The sequence below is a fragment of the Tribolium madens genome, unplaced genomic scaffold (genome assembly GCF_015345945.1).
Source record: "Tribolium madens isolate multiple individuals breed KSU strain unplaced genomic scaffold, Tmad_KSU_1.1 Scaffold_71;HRSCAF=194;Tcas5.2_LG6, whole genome shotgun sequence".
NCBI lineage: Eukaryota > Metazoa > Arthropoda > Insecta > Coleoptera > Tenebrionidae > Tribolium > Tribolium madens.
Window position 1 is genome coordinate 3,293,531 of NW_025401041.1, and position 16,975 is coordinate 3,310,505.

At 29.7% G+C, this 16,975-nt stretch overlaps 5 protein-coding genes across 6 annotated transcripts in view; 3 read left to right on the forward strand and 2 right to left on the reverse strand.

Moving 5' to 3' along the window:
• LOC123008491 (TWiK family of potassium channels protein 7) overlaps positions 1–16,975 on the forward strand; it is a 139,071-nt gene that overhangs the window by 6,971 nt on the left and 115,125 nt on the right. The gene's annotated exons all lie outside the window — the stretch shown is intronic.
• Positions 2,235–3,686, forward strand: LOC123008495 (clavesin-2-like). Its single transcript, XM_044404325.1, has 5 exons — positions 2,235–2,379; positions 2,424–2,586; positions 2,634–2,883; positions 2,927–3,140; positions 3,193–3,686. Exons 1-5 carry the CDS (start codon positions 2,235–2,237, stop codon positions 3,339–3,341), a joined length of 921 nt encoding a protein of 306 aa, XP_044260260.1. The 3' UTR covers positions 3,342–3,686.
• LOC123008494 lies at positions 5,678–6,843 on the forward strand. The gene is made up of 4 exons (XM_044404324.1): positions 5,678–6,037; positions 6,089–6,341; positions 6,386–6,496; positions 6,537–6,843. The coding sequence occupies exons 1-4, from the start codon at positions 5,736–5,738 to the stop codon at positions 6,792–6,794; spliced, it is 924 nt and encodes a 307-aa protein (XP_044260259.1). The 5' UTR covers positions 5,678–5,735; the 3' UTR covers positions 6,795–6,843.
• On the reverse strand, positions 6,785–8,302 carry LOC123008497. Its single transcript, XM_044404328.1, has 7 exons — positions 8,223–8,302; positions 7,829–8,162; positions 7,631–7,778; positions 7,324–7,576; positions 7,165–7,275; positions 7,014–7,116; positions 6,785–6,964 (listed from the first exon to the last, which is right to left on the reverse strand). The coding sequence occupies exons 2-7, from the start codon at positions 7,968–7,970 to the stop codon at positions 6,834–6,836; spliced, it is 888 nt and encodes a 295-aa protein (XP_044260263.1). The 5' UTR covers positions 7,971–8,162; positions 8,223–8,302; the 3' UTR covers positions 6,785–6,833.
• LOC123008496 (alpha-tocopherol transfer protein-like) lies at positions 9,452–14,050 on the reverse strand. The gene is made up of 6 exons (XM_044404326.1): positions 13,622–14,050; positions 13,425–13,572; positions 10,035–10,284; positions 9,873–9,983; positions 9,712–9,814; positions 9,452–9,662 (listed from the first exon to the last, which is right to left on the reverse strand). The coding sequence occupies exons 1-6, from the start codon at positions 13,758–13,760 to the stop codon at positions 9,511–9,513; spliced, it is 903 nt and encodes a 300-aa protein (XP_044260261.1). The 5' UTR covers positions 13,761–14,050; the 3' UTR covers positions 9,452–9,510.

Consider the following 16,975-nt stretch of genomic DNA (forward strand, 5'->3'; position numbering starts at 1 on the left):
TAAATGTAATAATAAAGTTTTGATTCGGTTTAAACTTCAAACCGTCCATAGTGACTTCTCAACTTTATTTATTACAACGTAAATTATATTCGCGTCGATCTCTTAACGAAAAATAAATTGGTTCGGTTGAAGTTTAGTCTATTTTGGATATAAAGAAGATCAAAGCGAATTCCGGCACGTGGAATTTACAACGGTGGGCATTCAGTTTCCTTTAATTCAAAGTAAACAAGGTTGGGGGAAATATGACGCTTTGTGTGTGTGAGGATTTGATTTTTTCAAACATCGAATCAATTGAACAATTTTCGACAACGAAATATAATTTACAACGGCCAAATCGGGAGATAATTAAATTTACAACACTAGAAAAAATTCAGCCTGAAACTGAAAGGTTGCAACAATAGAAATATAACTTGTCAAGCTGTCTCTGAAAGTGAAACGACTTAAACTTCTCTCTGTATTACGTAAAACTTTAGGATGATGAACTTTATTAATATTAAAAAAAAAAACCTCAAATTATAAAAATAACACAACACACGAAAATTTTATAATTTTTTTAATTTCGTAATGTAAAAAGTCTTCAGGGCGAGATTTGCCTCGGAATAATTCCAGAGTCCGGAGCTTTTCCTGTTTTATTTTCGTGTTGACGAGATTCGGGATTTTTTTAAGGCCGTTAATTGACTGTTGGCATCCTTCCTAGCGCTCCGTTAATTGCTAAAGAAACAAAAACAAAGACTGCGATGGTATTTTGAACATTCTTCTTATCGTGACGCGTGACTGTTATTTATTTATTAGCGAGGTTTAAGAACAAAAGCAAACAAATCAAATTAGAGATAAGTAAATTTTAATAATTTTAAGAGATGTGGTTTTTGGATAAGTGAAGCTTTTTGTTGGAGAGGTTTTTTGCTCAATGAAATTAACATTTTTTCGTATTTTTAATTTTGCTTTATGACAAGAAAAGATGGCGAAGAATTGGGCGTTGGGGAATTGGGTTTTTATTAAGCGTCTAGACGGTTTTTGCAATATTAATTTAAAAACAAAAAATCTGTTTAATTTCAATTGACAGAAAAATGATTTTTAATAATTTATTTAAAAAAAATATTTAAATGCTAGTTTTAAATTTTTTATGTTAAAATACATTAACTGAGATTCCAGGAACCAAATATAAATTCATATTTATTTGACCTCATAATAAATATTAAAAAGGTCAGTCCAATCGGTCCATTTATTTAGAAATTTTTGCTTTCATCTGTTGACAAATATATCCGCGTCAAAACTCTATTTCCTAAAATGATTTACTGTCAGCGACAATTTCACCCTCAACTCTATAAAATTCGAATGGATGCGCACGGATTTTAATATATACGTATTTTTTGTTTTTTTCGTTTTATAATTAAAGCGTTTTATCGCGTTTAATTTTTAATGGAAGTTTTTCGTCATTGTAACAGAAATTCTAGCAGTTCTTTATAAATCGCCACGTTATTCTTTATAACGGTTTTCCCTCAGGAGCCGGAGGCAATCCCGCTCGTTAAATTTCTTCCGAGCCGAATTGTTAACATCACGACTTTATAAGAGTGAAAAATTTTTCTTAAAGCGACAATTTTGGATTTTAGACAAAGAATTTTCAAAGCGTCATATAATAAAATTTGTTAATTAAATATTAAAATCATCAAGGTTAAAGTCCATACGATAAAATTGTTAATGTTAAGTGCATGTACAAGATAATTGCAGGAAATACGTCAGCAAAATAAATAATTATTTTGTTTCAAATTTTTAACTAATTTAATTTAGGTTCACAAAAGGAAAAGTTTTGTACAGTTTTTCGTTCATATTTTCCGATCAAAAAACATCATAAATCTTTTTTCTAAAAGACATTAATCATAGTTGGGATCAAAGCAAACTTGTTATAACCTGCAGACACGATTAAGATTAATTCTGAAACGGTTGTAAAGCTTTCCATCATTTTTTTTAATATTAGGTATTTTTTAAAAAGACATGAATTGCGTCAAAGCATGATTTTATTACAAGTGTTTTTTCATGTTTGAATTAATAAAACACGACCTACAATATGCAAATAAAATTAGGTATATTCAGTAATACAATTAGCAATGAAAAGTTGCTTACCAACTGATAATTTTTTAAAAATTGTTTTTGTGACCAACTCTGCCAACAAATTTTCTCTAGTAAATGTATTTAGATATATAAATACATGAGCAACTTTTACTGTTATAATAACAATGCCAGAGTTATTTGAAAAAATCACAGAAGAACAAAAACTGGCCATTTTGACCCATTTTGGAAAAACAGCTGAAAGATCAAAATGTGACGTCATTACAATTAAGGAGTGGTGTTTAAAACAACCACATTTGCCTGATGTTCCATGTGAGTTTTTGTTAAAAATAATTGACAATAATAATTTTTTGAAGGTGATTCAATGCTTGAATCGTTTTTGAGACTAAGTAAATACAATTTTGACAAAGCAAAGTCACGAATTGACAATTTCTATACTCTCAGAATGAAAATGCGGGAATTTTTTCAAGTTGACATTAATCCGAATTCCTCACAGTTGAGAAATAATACTGACTACAGGTTAGAATTGTGTGAAAAATATAGTTTTGACAATTTTTGAGTTTCAGTTACGTGATTAAATTGCCTCAACTGACCGACGATTTATACAGGGTGACTCTCCATAAATTAGTGACGAAAGATTTGACTTGTTTTCATCCACTTTTGACATTTATTTGGCATTTTAATCTTGCGATTGTTGGAATGATCGAAGATTGTCATTGTGGCCATGTGCTAATTTATGATTTACAAAATTATGGTTTGAGTCACGTGACAAAAATAACGCCAACTATGGTGAAACGAGCGTCGGAAATTTACAAAGTGAGTGTCATAATTCGCCACTTGTTGAATAATTTTCTTTTAGAAAACTTTGACAGCTTCGGTAAAATCCATACATTTTATTAATTGTCCGTCTGTGATTGACCATCTTTTGAAAATTGCAAGAATTGCGCTAAATCCAAAAATTGTCAAACGGATTTTCGTACACCAATCTTTGAGCTCCCTGTATAAGCACGTGCCGAGGAAAATACTTCCGTGTGATTATGGTGGCGAGGAAAAATCCTCTAAAGAACTAAACGGTGCTAAAAATTGGAAAAATTTGACTGTTTTTTATGTCCATTTATGTTTTAGAAATTGTCAAGGAGAAAATATGGAATTATAAGAGTTATTTTGATCACTTGGACAGTTTACGAGTTGATGAAAACTTACGTCCGGAAAATTTCCACGACGATGATTTTCTCGGGTTTTATGGTAACTTTAAGAAGCTTGATATTGATTAGAGTATTGGTAAATAAATGTAAAAAAATGGAAAGTTTAGTTTTACTCCTTATCGATTTCTTATAGCTTCCATCGTATAATATTACAGCTTAAATTTAAGTAAAGCTTCTCTAACAAAAGCCTTCATGGCGTACAAAGACACATTATTCGACATACTGCCTAGTAAAGTATTGAATATCCCCGGCGAACGTTGACGTTATTTTATATTAAGGATAAATTTAGATGAATGCTCTTACACATATTGCTAAAATAGGTAACTGACAGACACGGGAACTTATTTTACAGACTATTACATACAAGGTGAATAAAAACTTTAGGACCAAGCGTTTTTGCATAAACTAATTACTTTACGAGAAAAATAATTAGTACAGTGTAAGATACTATAAAATGTGATCAAATAAAATTCTTCGAAATTCCTTTTAGTTTTCGAGTTATGCAAAAACATTTTTTTTAATGGCACCCTATTGATACATTTTTTTTAAATAAAAGCTATAAAAATAACTTCTAGTTAAATAAAATTATTTTTCCAATAAGAACTCACTTTCTTCCATTTTTAGTTTATCCGAAACAATTCAAAGTACACTCAGAAAAGTAGAAAATGTGTCCATAAACCGACTCTCATTATTTGGGTTCTCTCCTACCCAACTGTAGTTATAAAAAACCATCTGCCATAGGAAAGTAATAAATATGCTTTTGCACTTAGCCTCAACACATCTAAATCTTGTCATGGGATATTATTTCATTAATAATTAGTATCATTAAATGTGTGTAAAGTGTGTTATACGGTATGTTATAGTAAAACGAGCAAATTTGTAATTTTAAAACGTCATTATTCTGTCTCAATGGAAAATTAAATTTTCTGTTGATTTTGGAATTTTTCTCTGCTTTTTAAGTCCCATCACAATGGCGGTTTTATTTTTTGGACAGAAATGTAACAATTAATTAATTAATTATTGAAATCGATATTATGGGCTAAACAATAAAATTCTGCAAAGATTTGTTGCTCTTATTATAGTTGAAAAAAAAAGTATTTTTATTTAATTAGAAGTCATTTTTAGATAATACTTTTTAATTAAAAAGGTTGCCATTAATTTTTTTTTTACAAAAGTCGAATCTAAAAGAATTTTTGAAAAATGGTATTTCTGATAAACGGTCATATTTTAATTGTACTTTACGCTACACTAATCACTTTTTAACACAGTTGAGCATTTGTTTTGTAAAGTGGTAATAATAATAATAATAAATTGTCTTTATTCAATGAAAAAAAAAGTAAACATAGGAAAGCAAAATCTAGCCATAAAAGTTATTTTTCTTAACCTTCGAAAAATGTGAAAAAAAACAAAAAGCCAAAATAAAATAATACCCCCTATAGTTAGACGAAGAAAAAAATATAAAAAAATAATTTTAATTTTTTACATATTAAAGTACACTTGACATGATCACGTTAACATACATTTTCAGTATTGAGTAATTTTGTTATTTTTTAGTTATGTATGTTGGGTACTGTATAAAATTACATAAAACTTTTTATCCACAAACGTCACAAAAGTGACCACTTTTATTACAAAATGTTGCAAGTAAAAATTCTTCTTTTCAACCACGAAGGAAGTAAAAATTCTATATTTGCACCTGTCTTTTCACTTTTACCATGACATTATTGACATTTACCAATATTGTTTAATAGAACGATTTAGTCTCTTTCTGGAGAGGTACATTGTAGATGATTAGAATTTGCCATTTTATACTACTAACTGCAGTCATGCACTAGTTAAATTAATAAATACAAAGCGTCCTGATTATTTTGTTCATTTACTTGCTAATTATAGGTTACTCTTTACTTTTGAATACGTTTGTGGATAACATAGTATATGTTACTTGGAGTAACTTATAAACTTCAGCTTCACCTCTTAAACTATCACTTTTACTCCTAGTAATATTATATACTATTTAATCAACTTTTTAAATTTTGTTAATTTTATTACTAAACTTAAAAATTAAATATTTGAATGGAAAGTACAAAATAACATTTTTTTAGTAGTAAAGATTTAGTTAGTACTTTCTCACTTTTTTGGAATTTTACTCTATTTTTGCAATTAGTTTACTAGTTTTTGTATTGTTAAATTGCATTTGCAAGTTATAAAATGTATGATTCTGTTTTAGTGTAAAATTAAATTTTGGCTGATTTCAGTGCTCTGACTCGTTCTATTTTCGCAAACAAATAATTTTTATTGTAAATCGTTCGATAAACCCACAATTAAATTACTCTATTTTTGCATGCCACCTTATTCCTCGCATAAAACGTGACCGCAGAAAATCGCCTCCAAAGCTCAACATCACGTCTTTTTTGCACTGTTTATAAAATTCGTTGATTTTCGTCCGCAAACACTAAGACGAAAATGAACATCAATAACACTTACTGTACCAGCGATCCAGAAACGCGTAAAAAAATCCTCGACCATTTCAAGATAAATCCCGCGAGTTTAAAACGTGATGTTGATATTATCAAAGAATGGATCAAGCAAAACCCGCATTTCCCTCAAGGGACACAAGATGACGATTTTATTGAAAAATTGCTACTGAAGAATAAGTTTAGTGTGACTGCGACCAAGGACCGGATTGAGAAATATTACACTTTGAAGGCGATTCAGGCGGAGGATATGGCCAAAATTAGGTCGGCTTTGCCCAAAGAAACGGCACCGTAAGTTGATTTTCACCACATGAGTTGAAAAAATTGTTGGTTGTTTTAAAGAATGATTATTCCACTACCGAAACTTACGGACAAATTGGAACGAATCATTATTATGAAAGCGAACAAAAATATGAATTTTATGGACTCCGAAGCGGTCCAAAGGTCATTCAAACTGTCCATAGTAGTGAGCGAATATGGCCTTAGATGCGACTTTAGTGTGTCCCACAGGATTATCCAGGATTTTGAAGGATTTGATCCTGAACAATTCAGACAATATGCCATTTCGTTGGCAACTTTCCCAAAACCATACGCTGTCAGTATTTTTGTTTTTGATTTTTTTGTGATTAAATATTTTAGGGAGCTTATTTTGCTAGAGTGGCTGGAGTCGAATACATAAATGTGCCACCATTGGTCGAGAATTTTTTTAAAGGGATGCGAAATTTCGTCACTGATAAAATATTCAGAAGGGTAAATTTAATCAAGTGTAGTTTTTTATATTTTTTAATAGTTTACAGTTCATAAAGATTATGAATCGCTCCATAAAAGCATTAATAAGGCCTATTTGCCCCCGGAATACGGAGGTGAATTGCAAACACCTCTTAATGAGTTGATTGATAGGTGGAATAAGGAGATTGAGAGTAATTTGGAAGTTCTTGAAAAACTGGTTGTTGAGGAAGTGGCAAGAGAACATTTAAGGGTTGGGAAGGCAAGGTTTGATGACATTTTTGGGGTTGACGGTACTTTCAAACAACTGGAAATTGATTAAATTTTATTTAGTTAAAAATATCCAATAAATAAAAATAAGTTAATCCAAATTGAGAGTTTTGAATGATCCTTGAACTCCGAAAATATCCCCGTTTGTTTTATTTTGTTCAGCCAAGCGTTCGATTTTTTGGAAAAAATCTTTTTTGGTCAAAAATGTTTCTTCACACATTTCTGGGAAAATAATCGTTAAACTAGAAATAACTATGTATTGGTTTTATACCAATCAGTGTTTCGATATTCGGTTGTTCGCCCCCATAATCAGTCGGTAAATACTTCTTCGAGATATTTTTACCCAATGATTCCAAATTGTTATGCACAGATAACTACAAGAAATATTTTAATTGATAAAATAAACTAGAATAATTACAAACCCTTGAAAATAACTTCGGTTTAAGACAGATTTTAGCAAGATTCAGAATCACACTAATCACGTGTGGGGCATTCAATATTTCGATTCCTGAAATTCGCATTTTTAGGACATTCTGAAATTGGAACATTAAAATTTTTAGTTTTCACCCACTTTGACTTACTTCGTGAATCGATATTGCCTTAAATAAGTCATTTATGTTGACTTGCAAAATATGACTCATAGTAAAACTTTCAAAATCTAAAATGAGGCGAACACTCGCCGAGTAGTCGTAATTGAAAGCAATCATTGCTGTAGCTAAACCGATTTTTAGACATTTATGAACATCTAAAACCTTCCCTACTTTATCTGGATGCAGTTTCAAGATTGCAATACGTTCCCATGAAGTTGTAGGTATGGGTAAAAGAACAGCAACGCTTGAAAAATAATTAAATTAGTTATTGAATAACAAGAAACTTACATTTTTGTACCCAACTTCATCTACCGGTCTCAAATTTGCAAACCCGGAAAACATTTCCGGATATCGACTTAAATAAGTGAAATAATTCTCGATGTTTTTCTTCACACGCTCTTCCTTAAATTTTCCTCTCAGCAACATAATTTCCAGAAAGTTTTCATCTGCAATTAAATTAATTCTAATTTGACCTCAATTCACATAAGATACTTGCCTTTACTTTCAAGTGGCAAATGAGGACACTGTTCTATCCACAATTTTAACGATTTCACTTTTTTTTGGGCCGTTTCATCACAAATTCCAAATTGGGATCTCACAGCATTCTTGTCTTTTTCCGAAATAAAATAATTTTCCATTTCAGTGTTTTTTTTTGTTTATTTTTAACAATTTAATTACACGGATTGAAATTCTTTGAGTTTTAAGATGATGACATACATAGTTGATTTAAATTTAGGTTGAATTATCAGCTGAACTGTTTGATATAAAGTTTGTTTAAATATTGCACACGTCGCTCAAAACACAACTGGTATCTTAGATTTCTTCTACGGCTATATTAATGTTTACAGGCGATTAATCTTGAGTAAGAGTTGTTTAGGCTTGAACTTTACCTAGTTTGAGGCGTCGAAGGTAAAAAACGGAATAAACTAGCAAAAAGTAAACTTAACAATTTAATTTGACTACAAACAGGAACATTTTCAGAAGGAAAAGTATATCCTGTTTGTAACTATGGATAATTAGTGTTTATTATTTTTAAAAATTGTTTTAATTGGGCAGATACAAAAATAATGTGATATAATTTGACTTGTGATGTAATAGTTCCTTGATGTTAAAAAGAGATAAACTGTAGGTAAAGTGTGTTTCCAATTGCTGCTAGCTATAAAGGTCAAATGCAACAAAAGCCGCTCTGATGCAGAAGATTTAGTTGGTTAGTAACAATTCATTTGTCAAAATGAATGTCTGTTCTAGTCAAATCTGGGTACACAGCAATTCGAAACAAATGCAGTCCACGTTTGAGATTAATTTTCAAATAAAAAATTGAAATTATTATATTGTTTAATGTTTAAGACAACTATTATTTTGGTAACAAATTTGAAAAAAAAAATGATGAAGTGTGGGAAGAAACATGAGGTATAAGTAAAGGCAAATTATTTGTAAGTAAAGTGCGTTTTTTTTAATTTATGCGTGTGGATCAATTAATAATTCGAGAGACGTACCAGATGGCTATCTCTTTTTAACATTTGTAAACAGCCTTGTTGCTCTCTCGCTACGTATTTGCGTAAGGTCGGTCACGCTATTTATCTCACTTTAACAAATGCGATGAAAGTTACGCATAGCTAGTGACGTAGGTCATTTTTTTAAATGATGTTTTGATGCTAATGTTTATAACCTTTATATCATCGTAATTTAAGCCCTATAAAAATCCTAATGCCAGGGAGAAGCTTTAATTTTTGATTTTAGTACTAAAATGTCAGAAGTTGTCAAATGTCAAAAACAGACGGAGGTCATCTCGTGTTCTTGATTCATACTACCCCCACCAGCAAATAAAAAAAAATTGTATTAACAAATTTTACCTAATATGCGATAAAAACGTCTGTACTTTGATTAAATTAATGCACATTAAATAATCGAAACTAACCGAAAGTTGAGCTTTATTAACTAGACAAATCGAGTTAGTCCAAAGTTTCTCTTAAATATTACTGTACAGTACGCTGTTAACAGAATTTATGCATTAAATATAATTTAAACTGATTATATCACTCAGAAAATGAAATAATCAAATTATCTTTATCACAGTTGGGGCAGTTTTAAGGGAGAAATAAAAAAAAAACAAGAAGAATTTCAGCTTGTGTTTTGCTTTAATTGATTTACTTAAAACAAGAAATAGAATGTAATTCGTCAGTCAAGATTGAGTTTTTTGAATGTTCCGGCGACCCCAAACATATCAGAATTGTCTTTGTTGGTTCCGAGTCTGAGATTTTCGTTTGAAAGCATATTTAGATTTTTCTCAAAAATTGGTTGGTTGTGTTCAAACACTTTGTCCCATTTCGCTGCAAGAAAAATCGTAATAAATCATCCGATTCGTCGAATTTTTCGTACCGATTAAGTTCTCTACAGTGTCAAGATCACCTCCGTAATCTCTCGGCAGACATTCTTTCGGCACCACTTTATGGAATGATTTCAAATCCTTGTGAATGCGGATCTGGAAATGTATTTAACGTGAATCGGTTCCAGTGAAAGACTGGACCTCCTCCACTCACCCTTCCATACAACTTAGACGGAAGTAATTTTTTCAGTATTGAGAGTAAAAGGTTGATAAAAGGAGGAGCGTTGATGAAATCGCAGCCGACGAATCGGCCTGAATAGGCGCCCTGTGGGGGTTTTGTGGGTTAGTGTTTTAATGTGGTTAAGGGGTTGCAGACCTGATAGAGAGATAAAAATTTTGAAATAATCAAAGGGTTGTTGCGGGCTATGGTGGCGGCGGTGTGGCCGGTGAAGTCGGCGACGAAGCGGTCACCGACGGCGTAGTCGTTGCGAATCAAGACTTCGAATAAGAGAAGGTTGTATTTGACGATGCTGATAATGTCGTAGTCGTTGGGGTCGGACGAACGCAGTTTCCACACTATGACGCGCTCGAGGTTCGGGGTTAGTTTGGGGAGGGGCAAGGTTGTGCTAAAATTTGACAATTTTTGAAAATGTTTTGCTAGAAAAATAAACTAAATTTTACTCTTTGCCAACATCTAAGACTAGTTAATTATTGCCACAACAAAAATATACAGGGTGCGCCAGAACTCGCGCCCCAGAGAACATTTTCAAGTAAGGTAAGATACCAGGAACTTTGAAAAAAATGTTTAAAAAATTCTATCTGTCAAAAAATTTTGACATTTATTAATTGACATTTGACATTTTCTTATACCTATCTATTTAATGATACTGATATACCAGGTGAATAAAAAGTATGGAACCAAACATTTTTTGCTTAAACTATTTATTTTTTGAAAAAACTAATTGATGAGTGATAAAGTACTATAAAAATGTGATAATTTAGCAAGAATAAAATTTTTCGAAATTTCCTTTTGTTTTTGAGTTCTACAAAAAAAAAATTTTAAATGGCAAATGGCACTATAAAATAATTTTTCTCATAAAAGCTATACTCTAAGGATTAAAACTATCCGCTTAATATTTAATTTTTTCAAAAAATTTTTTACACATAAATTGCAAATTTTGACAAAAAAAAATAGCATAACTCAAAAACTAAACAAAATTTCATTCTGAAAATACGGTCACATTTTTTATATTACTTTACTTTATATTAATTATTATTTGCTGGAGGCAAATGATTAAAAATAAAACCGCTTAGTTCCATACTTTATATTCACCCTGTATATGTAAAACATATACTGACTGTATATGTTTTTTTACAATTATTTAGGAAAAGGGACAAAAATTTTGCCAATAAAAGCCACAAATATTATTGAACAGAGTTACAATTTCGGATACAGCTTCCTTGTTTTCTCTTTAAATAGCCTATAGCAAAAAAACTTGAAAAATTATTTTTGCAACAGAGATAAATAGAGTCCAAGTGCAAACTTTAATCCCTGATAACTTCGAAATTTTTATAGATAATTTTTTTTTTAACATTTTTTCCATGTTCCTGGTATCTTACCTTATACGGCATTTTTCTCTGGGGCGCTAGTTCTGGCGCACTCTGTATTTTTTTATTAACTCCCTGAGAGGTTTTATATATTTTTATTCTAATTTTGACAAATGAGTGAGGTAATTTTCTGAAATTAGGATGGAAAAACTTACTGTCTCTTAGGGTCATAGGAAAATTAATTGTTAATATAGTTTTGTAAATTTTTGATATATTAAATATGAGTGGTTAACTGGAAGCAAAACATAAAAAAAATTTTTTTGGCCATTTTCAAGTCGTGGTGAGGAAATATGTGGTATGACAACTTAAAAAAATACTAAGGGCAATAGAAAGTCACACTTATTAAAGTCAAGAACATACAGGATGTCCCAACGAGTTGAAAAAGTCAGTTATAGTGCCTTAAATTCCGAAATTATAAATAAAATTATATAGGACATTAATAGATACTAATCTAATTCATCGCCTAAAATTATTTTCAACTATACAGCGTGTCTCAAAAATAAGTTACGATACAAACTTGTGTTTTTTTAAATGAAATACCATATGTTTCTTACCGTTTTTGCATGTAGATTTTTAAGACAATGTTTTAACTTTTATTGGTCGATTTTGCTTAGTTTTAAAAATCAGCTGCACTCTGTATAGTATGTCCCCGGATTGCGTTTACAAAGGGAAAGTTTTTTATGTTTTATTTTACGTCAAAACTGCAAAGAAAAACATTTTTTGCTTCACCTGAAAGGAGCAAATCTATAATTAAAACTTCATTATTCTGGCTCAGTGGAAAGAAAAGTTCATTTCTCTCGATTTTGGACTTATAATTATTTTTCTTTGCGTTTTAAATCTCATCACATTGGAGGTTTTACTTTTTTTGACAACGATGTCACTTTCACAAATAAGTTTGCGCAAGTTAAATAACAAAAATGTGGATGAAAAATATAATTGTAATAAACGGCAACTCAGAAAAACAGCTTTAAGGTAAAAAATACAAAGTCATTTTTAACAATTATTATTCAGTTAATTAATTAATTGTCAAAGTGACATCGTTGTCCAAAAATTACCGCCAATGTGATAGGAGTTATAAAGCAGAGAAAAATTATTTTAAGTTCAAAATCAAAAGAAAAATTAACTTTTCTTTCTAATGAATCAGATTAATGATGTTTTAATTACAGATTTGCTCGTTTCAGATGAAGCAAAAAACGTTTTTCCTTTACAGTTTACATTAGTTTTGATAAATTTTAAAAATGTTTTGCTAAAAACACATACAAAATTTTACTCTTTTCCAATCTACAAAACCACTTGCTTGAAATCGTTTGCCACATCGAATAGTTAATTTTTGATATGGAAAAAGTTTAGACAATTTTCGAAAATATTAACATTGTCAACTATTTGTCTACTTTTTATAAAAAAATTGACACATTATTTATGACTTTATAAACAAAATTTGACTATTTCTAGACTAGGAACTAAAATAAGCGATTCTTAACAAGCATAGATTTTTAATTTAAAAATTCTTATGAAAGTTCACTTTTTTTGAAAGCAGACTTGAAATTTTTATTTTTTAAATAAAAAAATGTTTATTATTTGTTGTTCTTTCGTTGTTTTCTAAACTTTTTGTTTTAAAATGTTCAATTCAAACCTTTTAAGTTTGTCAGATGTTAAATAGATTTTTAATTGTTATTTTAAAGCAGTGGGTAGGCTTTTTTTTATTTGATCTGATTCAATATTGAACAATATTATTATAAAATAATATTTTGTACATTTTTAACTTCAGAAAGTCATTGATACTAATAGCAAATGAAATTTGACAGTTTTAAAAAAACACAAATAAAATTTGTGACGTATTTTTTTAATAAAAACTCTCACAAAATCATTTGAGTAGTCCAAAAACGCAATAAAAAACATAACTTTCTATTTAAAATAACGAAGTTGATACCCATTTTCGGTGTAACCGCAAATACTGCCGTTATGAAAATATTCTTATTGGCTATAATCAAAATTTGAGATAAATAATAATATTACTGTTAGAACTCCCAATACTTCTAATGTGGCATTTAGCCGGAACAGCTTGTATAATTTGTCAATTTTTATTGTAAGGTATCTTAATATTAGATTGTTTGAATATTTATTTTTTTTATTGGAAATTGGTGACATTTGGACTTACGTTAACTCTCTTGAGGGTATTATGGACTTCCAATCCTCGAACATATTAAGGTGCACCCCTCTAAGCGTACAATACCCATCTAGTTTTTGCTTAGTTTGCTCGACTCGAAACTTATTTCGCAACAAACACCGTTCGATGAAATTTTCATCTGCAAACACAAAATTGACAAAAAAGCAACCACAAAACTCCATACTTACCGTCAATATCGGGTAAATGTTGTTGTTGTCGTATCCACTCGATTATTATTTTAACATCCCTTTTAATATCATCTTCTTTCACCTTAAAATATTTCCTCACTTTGACAACTTCGTCGTTGGTGACTTGTATCGCGTCCATTTTCAGTTTTAACAACGCTTAACAAAGAATTTCGAACTATTTACCATAATTTGAGGTCAGTGATGTTATCTGAAGAAGCCAAACATTGAGATACTGAATGTCTCTTGGTGGATTTGCACTGAGGTGTGTGAGGTAGAAATGACACGACAGCACGATTTTTTTCAATCAAATTCGAGATTTTGTCGATGTTTGAGGTTCAAAGATTGTGCTTGTGTTGATTTTTCGTTGTTAATTCAGTAAACAGAGACTGTTTCTTGCGATAATTGATGCTTGAGTGCATGTGTACTTGATAGGTCAAAGTGGCATTGAGAGCAATCTACAGACGGGAGTAGTGGAGGAATTATTCAATTAAGAGATTACTTCCGACAATAGAGATATTTAAGGCGTTTTGGAAGAGGAATTTTGACGAAATATAACAAAATCACAAATTATTTATTTATGTTAATCAGGATTTCAGTTTGTAGGTTTAGGATCAATAAAATTAAAAAAAAATATTTCAATAAATAATTTAATAGTATATTATGCAACGAGTCAGAAACTCGGCTATTTTCACGTAGATGAAATTTACGAGACGAAGGCGAGTGGAGTAATTCCTATGATAGGAAGTGGCCATTTCTCACGAGTTTAATACTATATTTTTTCTAATCTTTAATAATGATTGCAATATTTTTTATATTTTTTTCTTTTTATTATTATTTTTATTATAATTTTCTCCACAGTTGCAGATTGAATAACTGAAAACGGTTGAGAAAAGTACAAAACCTTTAACATGATTAAAAAAATGAAATTGTGTACATATTTTTAATTAATTTATAAATAAAAATATAAATAAACCCGTGCTAGTAAAAAGATTTATATAGGCTGAATAGTCCCAAGCCAAAACCCCATTATTTTTAAACATATCACCATACTTCTTAGAACAAAGTTTATAGTTTATTGTTATTTATTGTTTGGGATAAATGATCAATTAATTCTACTTTTTGACATTAATTCCAATGTTTTAAATGGAACAGCCTGTATATTTTATTATTTTTAGACTCCTCCTGAAATTGTCTTTCAATAAGCCTACTATTTATTATTTATCCCTAACTTTTTTTTAGGCAATATGAAAATTGAATTAAATAAAGTAGGCTGTGGAAAAAATAAAATACATACTTTAAAATGTTTTATATTAATTTATTCACTTTATTTAAGACAAGCAAACGACTGATAACAAGAAACTGTACAATTTTGATCAATAATCTTTACAGGTAATGAAATTATGGCTCGATGAGTTTTTTTATAATCCAGCCTGTATAAATATAAGTATAATAATTGTTTTAATTCTAGATTTTGGGCAATGGATATAAAAGTATAATTTCTGTAATTATTTTACTGTTATTAGCTGATGTTGCCGAAACAACCTGTTTGTAATTTTTTTATTGATGTTAATAAACGATCTGTAAGCCAGAACCAATTAATTATTATCAATATCTGAGCATTGTTGATACTATGGCAACCATAGTAATTCCACCACGGATCACTTATCCGTTGATTTATCCATTGTAAAAGTCGTTATAAATACTGAAATTCGAATTATTTTATTGTAAAAATAAAGAATAATAGATTCAGTTTAACACAAATGTGATTATTAAGTGATATTTCTTCCATCRCTTGTGCAACTGTGCACTTTTTGGCTAATGAAACAATAGTAATTATTTTTTTTAATGTTTAACGTTAAATATCTTTTTAGTTATTGATTATAAACACCTAAAAGTAAATAATTTCAAAAAGACAATTTAATAATCTTTTACTTGCAAAAACAACAAATAGGGTGTTCCATTTAAATTTTTTAAGATATTGAACTTTTGGCAAACGCCTTCATTTTTTTATCTTTGCAAATGCAATACACTAAAAAAATGTTACAAAAAAAAATGTACCTTCTTCTTTGCGGTAGTAAAAAAATATTTCTAGATGTTTTAGTTTTTGTGTAATAAATTTTTTAAAAGTGCATGTTTTCGTCAAAAAACCGTCTTATTTCTAAAAAGATTCAAAATCGACCAATACAAGTTAAGTTAAAAACATTGTTGTAAAAATCTACATCCCAAAATGCTAAAAAACATGGTGTTTCATAAATAAAACACAAGTTTGTATTGTAACTCTTTTTTGAGACATGCTGTATGGTTGAAAATAAGTTTAGGTGATGCACTAGATTAGTATTTATCAATGTCCTATACAATTTTTTTAAATTTTACCATTTAAAGGTCACTAATGGAGTTTTTCAACTCGCTGGGACATCCTGTATGCAAAATCCTTAGTAACACTAAATAGACATAAAAAAATGTCAAATGTCAAATGTCAAATTTTTTTCATAAATAGTATTTTTTAAATATTTTTTCCATGTTCCGGGTATCTTATCTGACTTGACGCGAGTTCTTAAACACTCTGTAGAGAGTTGCTAAGTTGCGTATGTTATTAATTTAATTAATTAGCAGCGCAAGAAAAGAAAACATCTTCATTATCAATAACCTTTGCGACTTTGCAAACACGAAATTTGAAATAAATATCTATTATTTTTTGAAACACTGTTTATATTTATAATAATTGCTAGTTTAGGTCTTACTGATATTGATAAATTATTGTTGCTACAATTAATATTGAATGTTTAATATCTTTTCATTTATCAATTCTAGACTTTAAAAGTTTATTTTTTTAGTGTTGCATTTAATTTTTTTAAGTTATTTAACTTTTTACTCTTTACAAATGCAAAACACCAAAAAATTGTTACAGCTTTAAATTCTGTAGTTTCTTCTTTGCAGAAGTAAGAAAAAAAATGTTCTAGCTGTCGTAGTTTTTGTGTAATCAATTTTTAAAAAATGCATGTTTTCGTAAGAAAACCGTGTTATTACTAAAACTAAGCAAAATCGACTAATAAAAGTTTAGCGTAAAAACTTTGTTTTAAAAGGCTACATCCAAAAATGCCAAGAAACGTACGGTGTTTCATTTAAAAAAAATCACAAGTTTATATCGTAACTTATTTTTGGGACATGCTGTATGGTTGAAAATAATTTTAGGCGATGGACTAGATTAGTACCTATCAATGTCCTATATTTATTTTTTTTTAATTTTACCATTAACCACTATAGGACTTTTTTAACTCCCTGGGACACCTGTATGTTTTTTTTTACAATTATTAGTTAAAGGTACAACAATTTTTCTAATTAAAGCCACAAAAT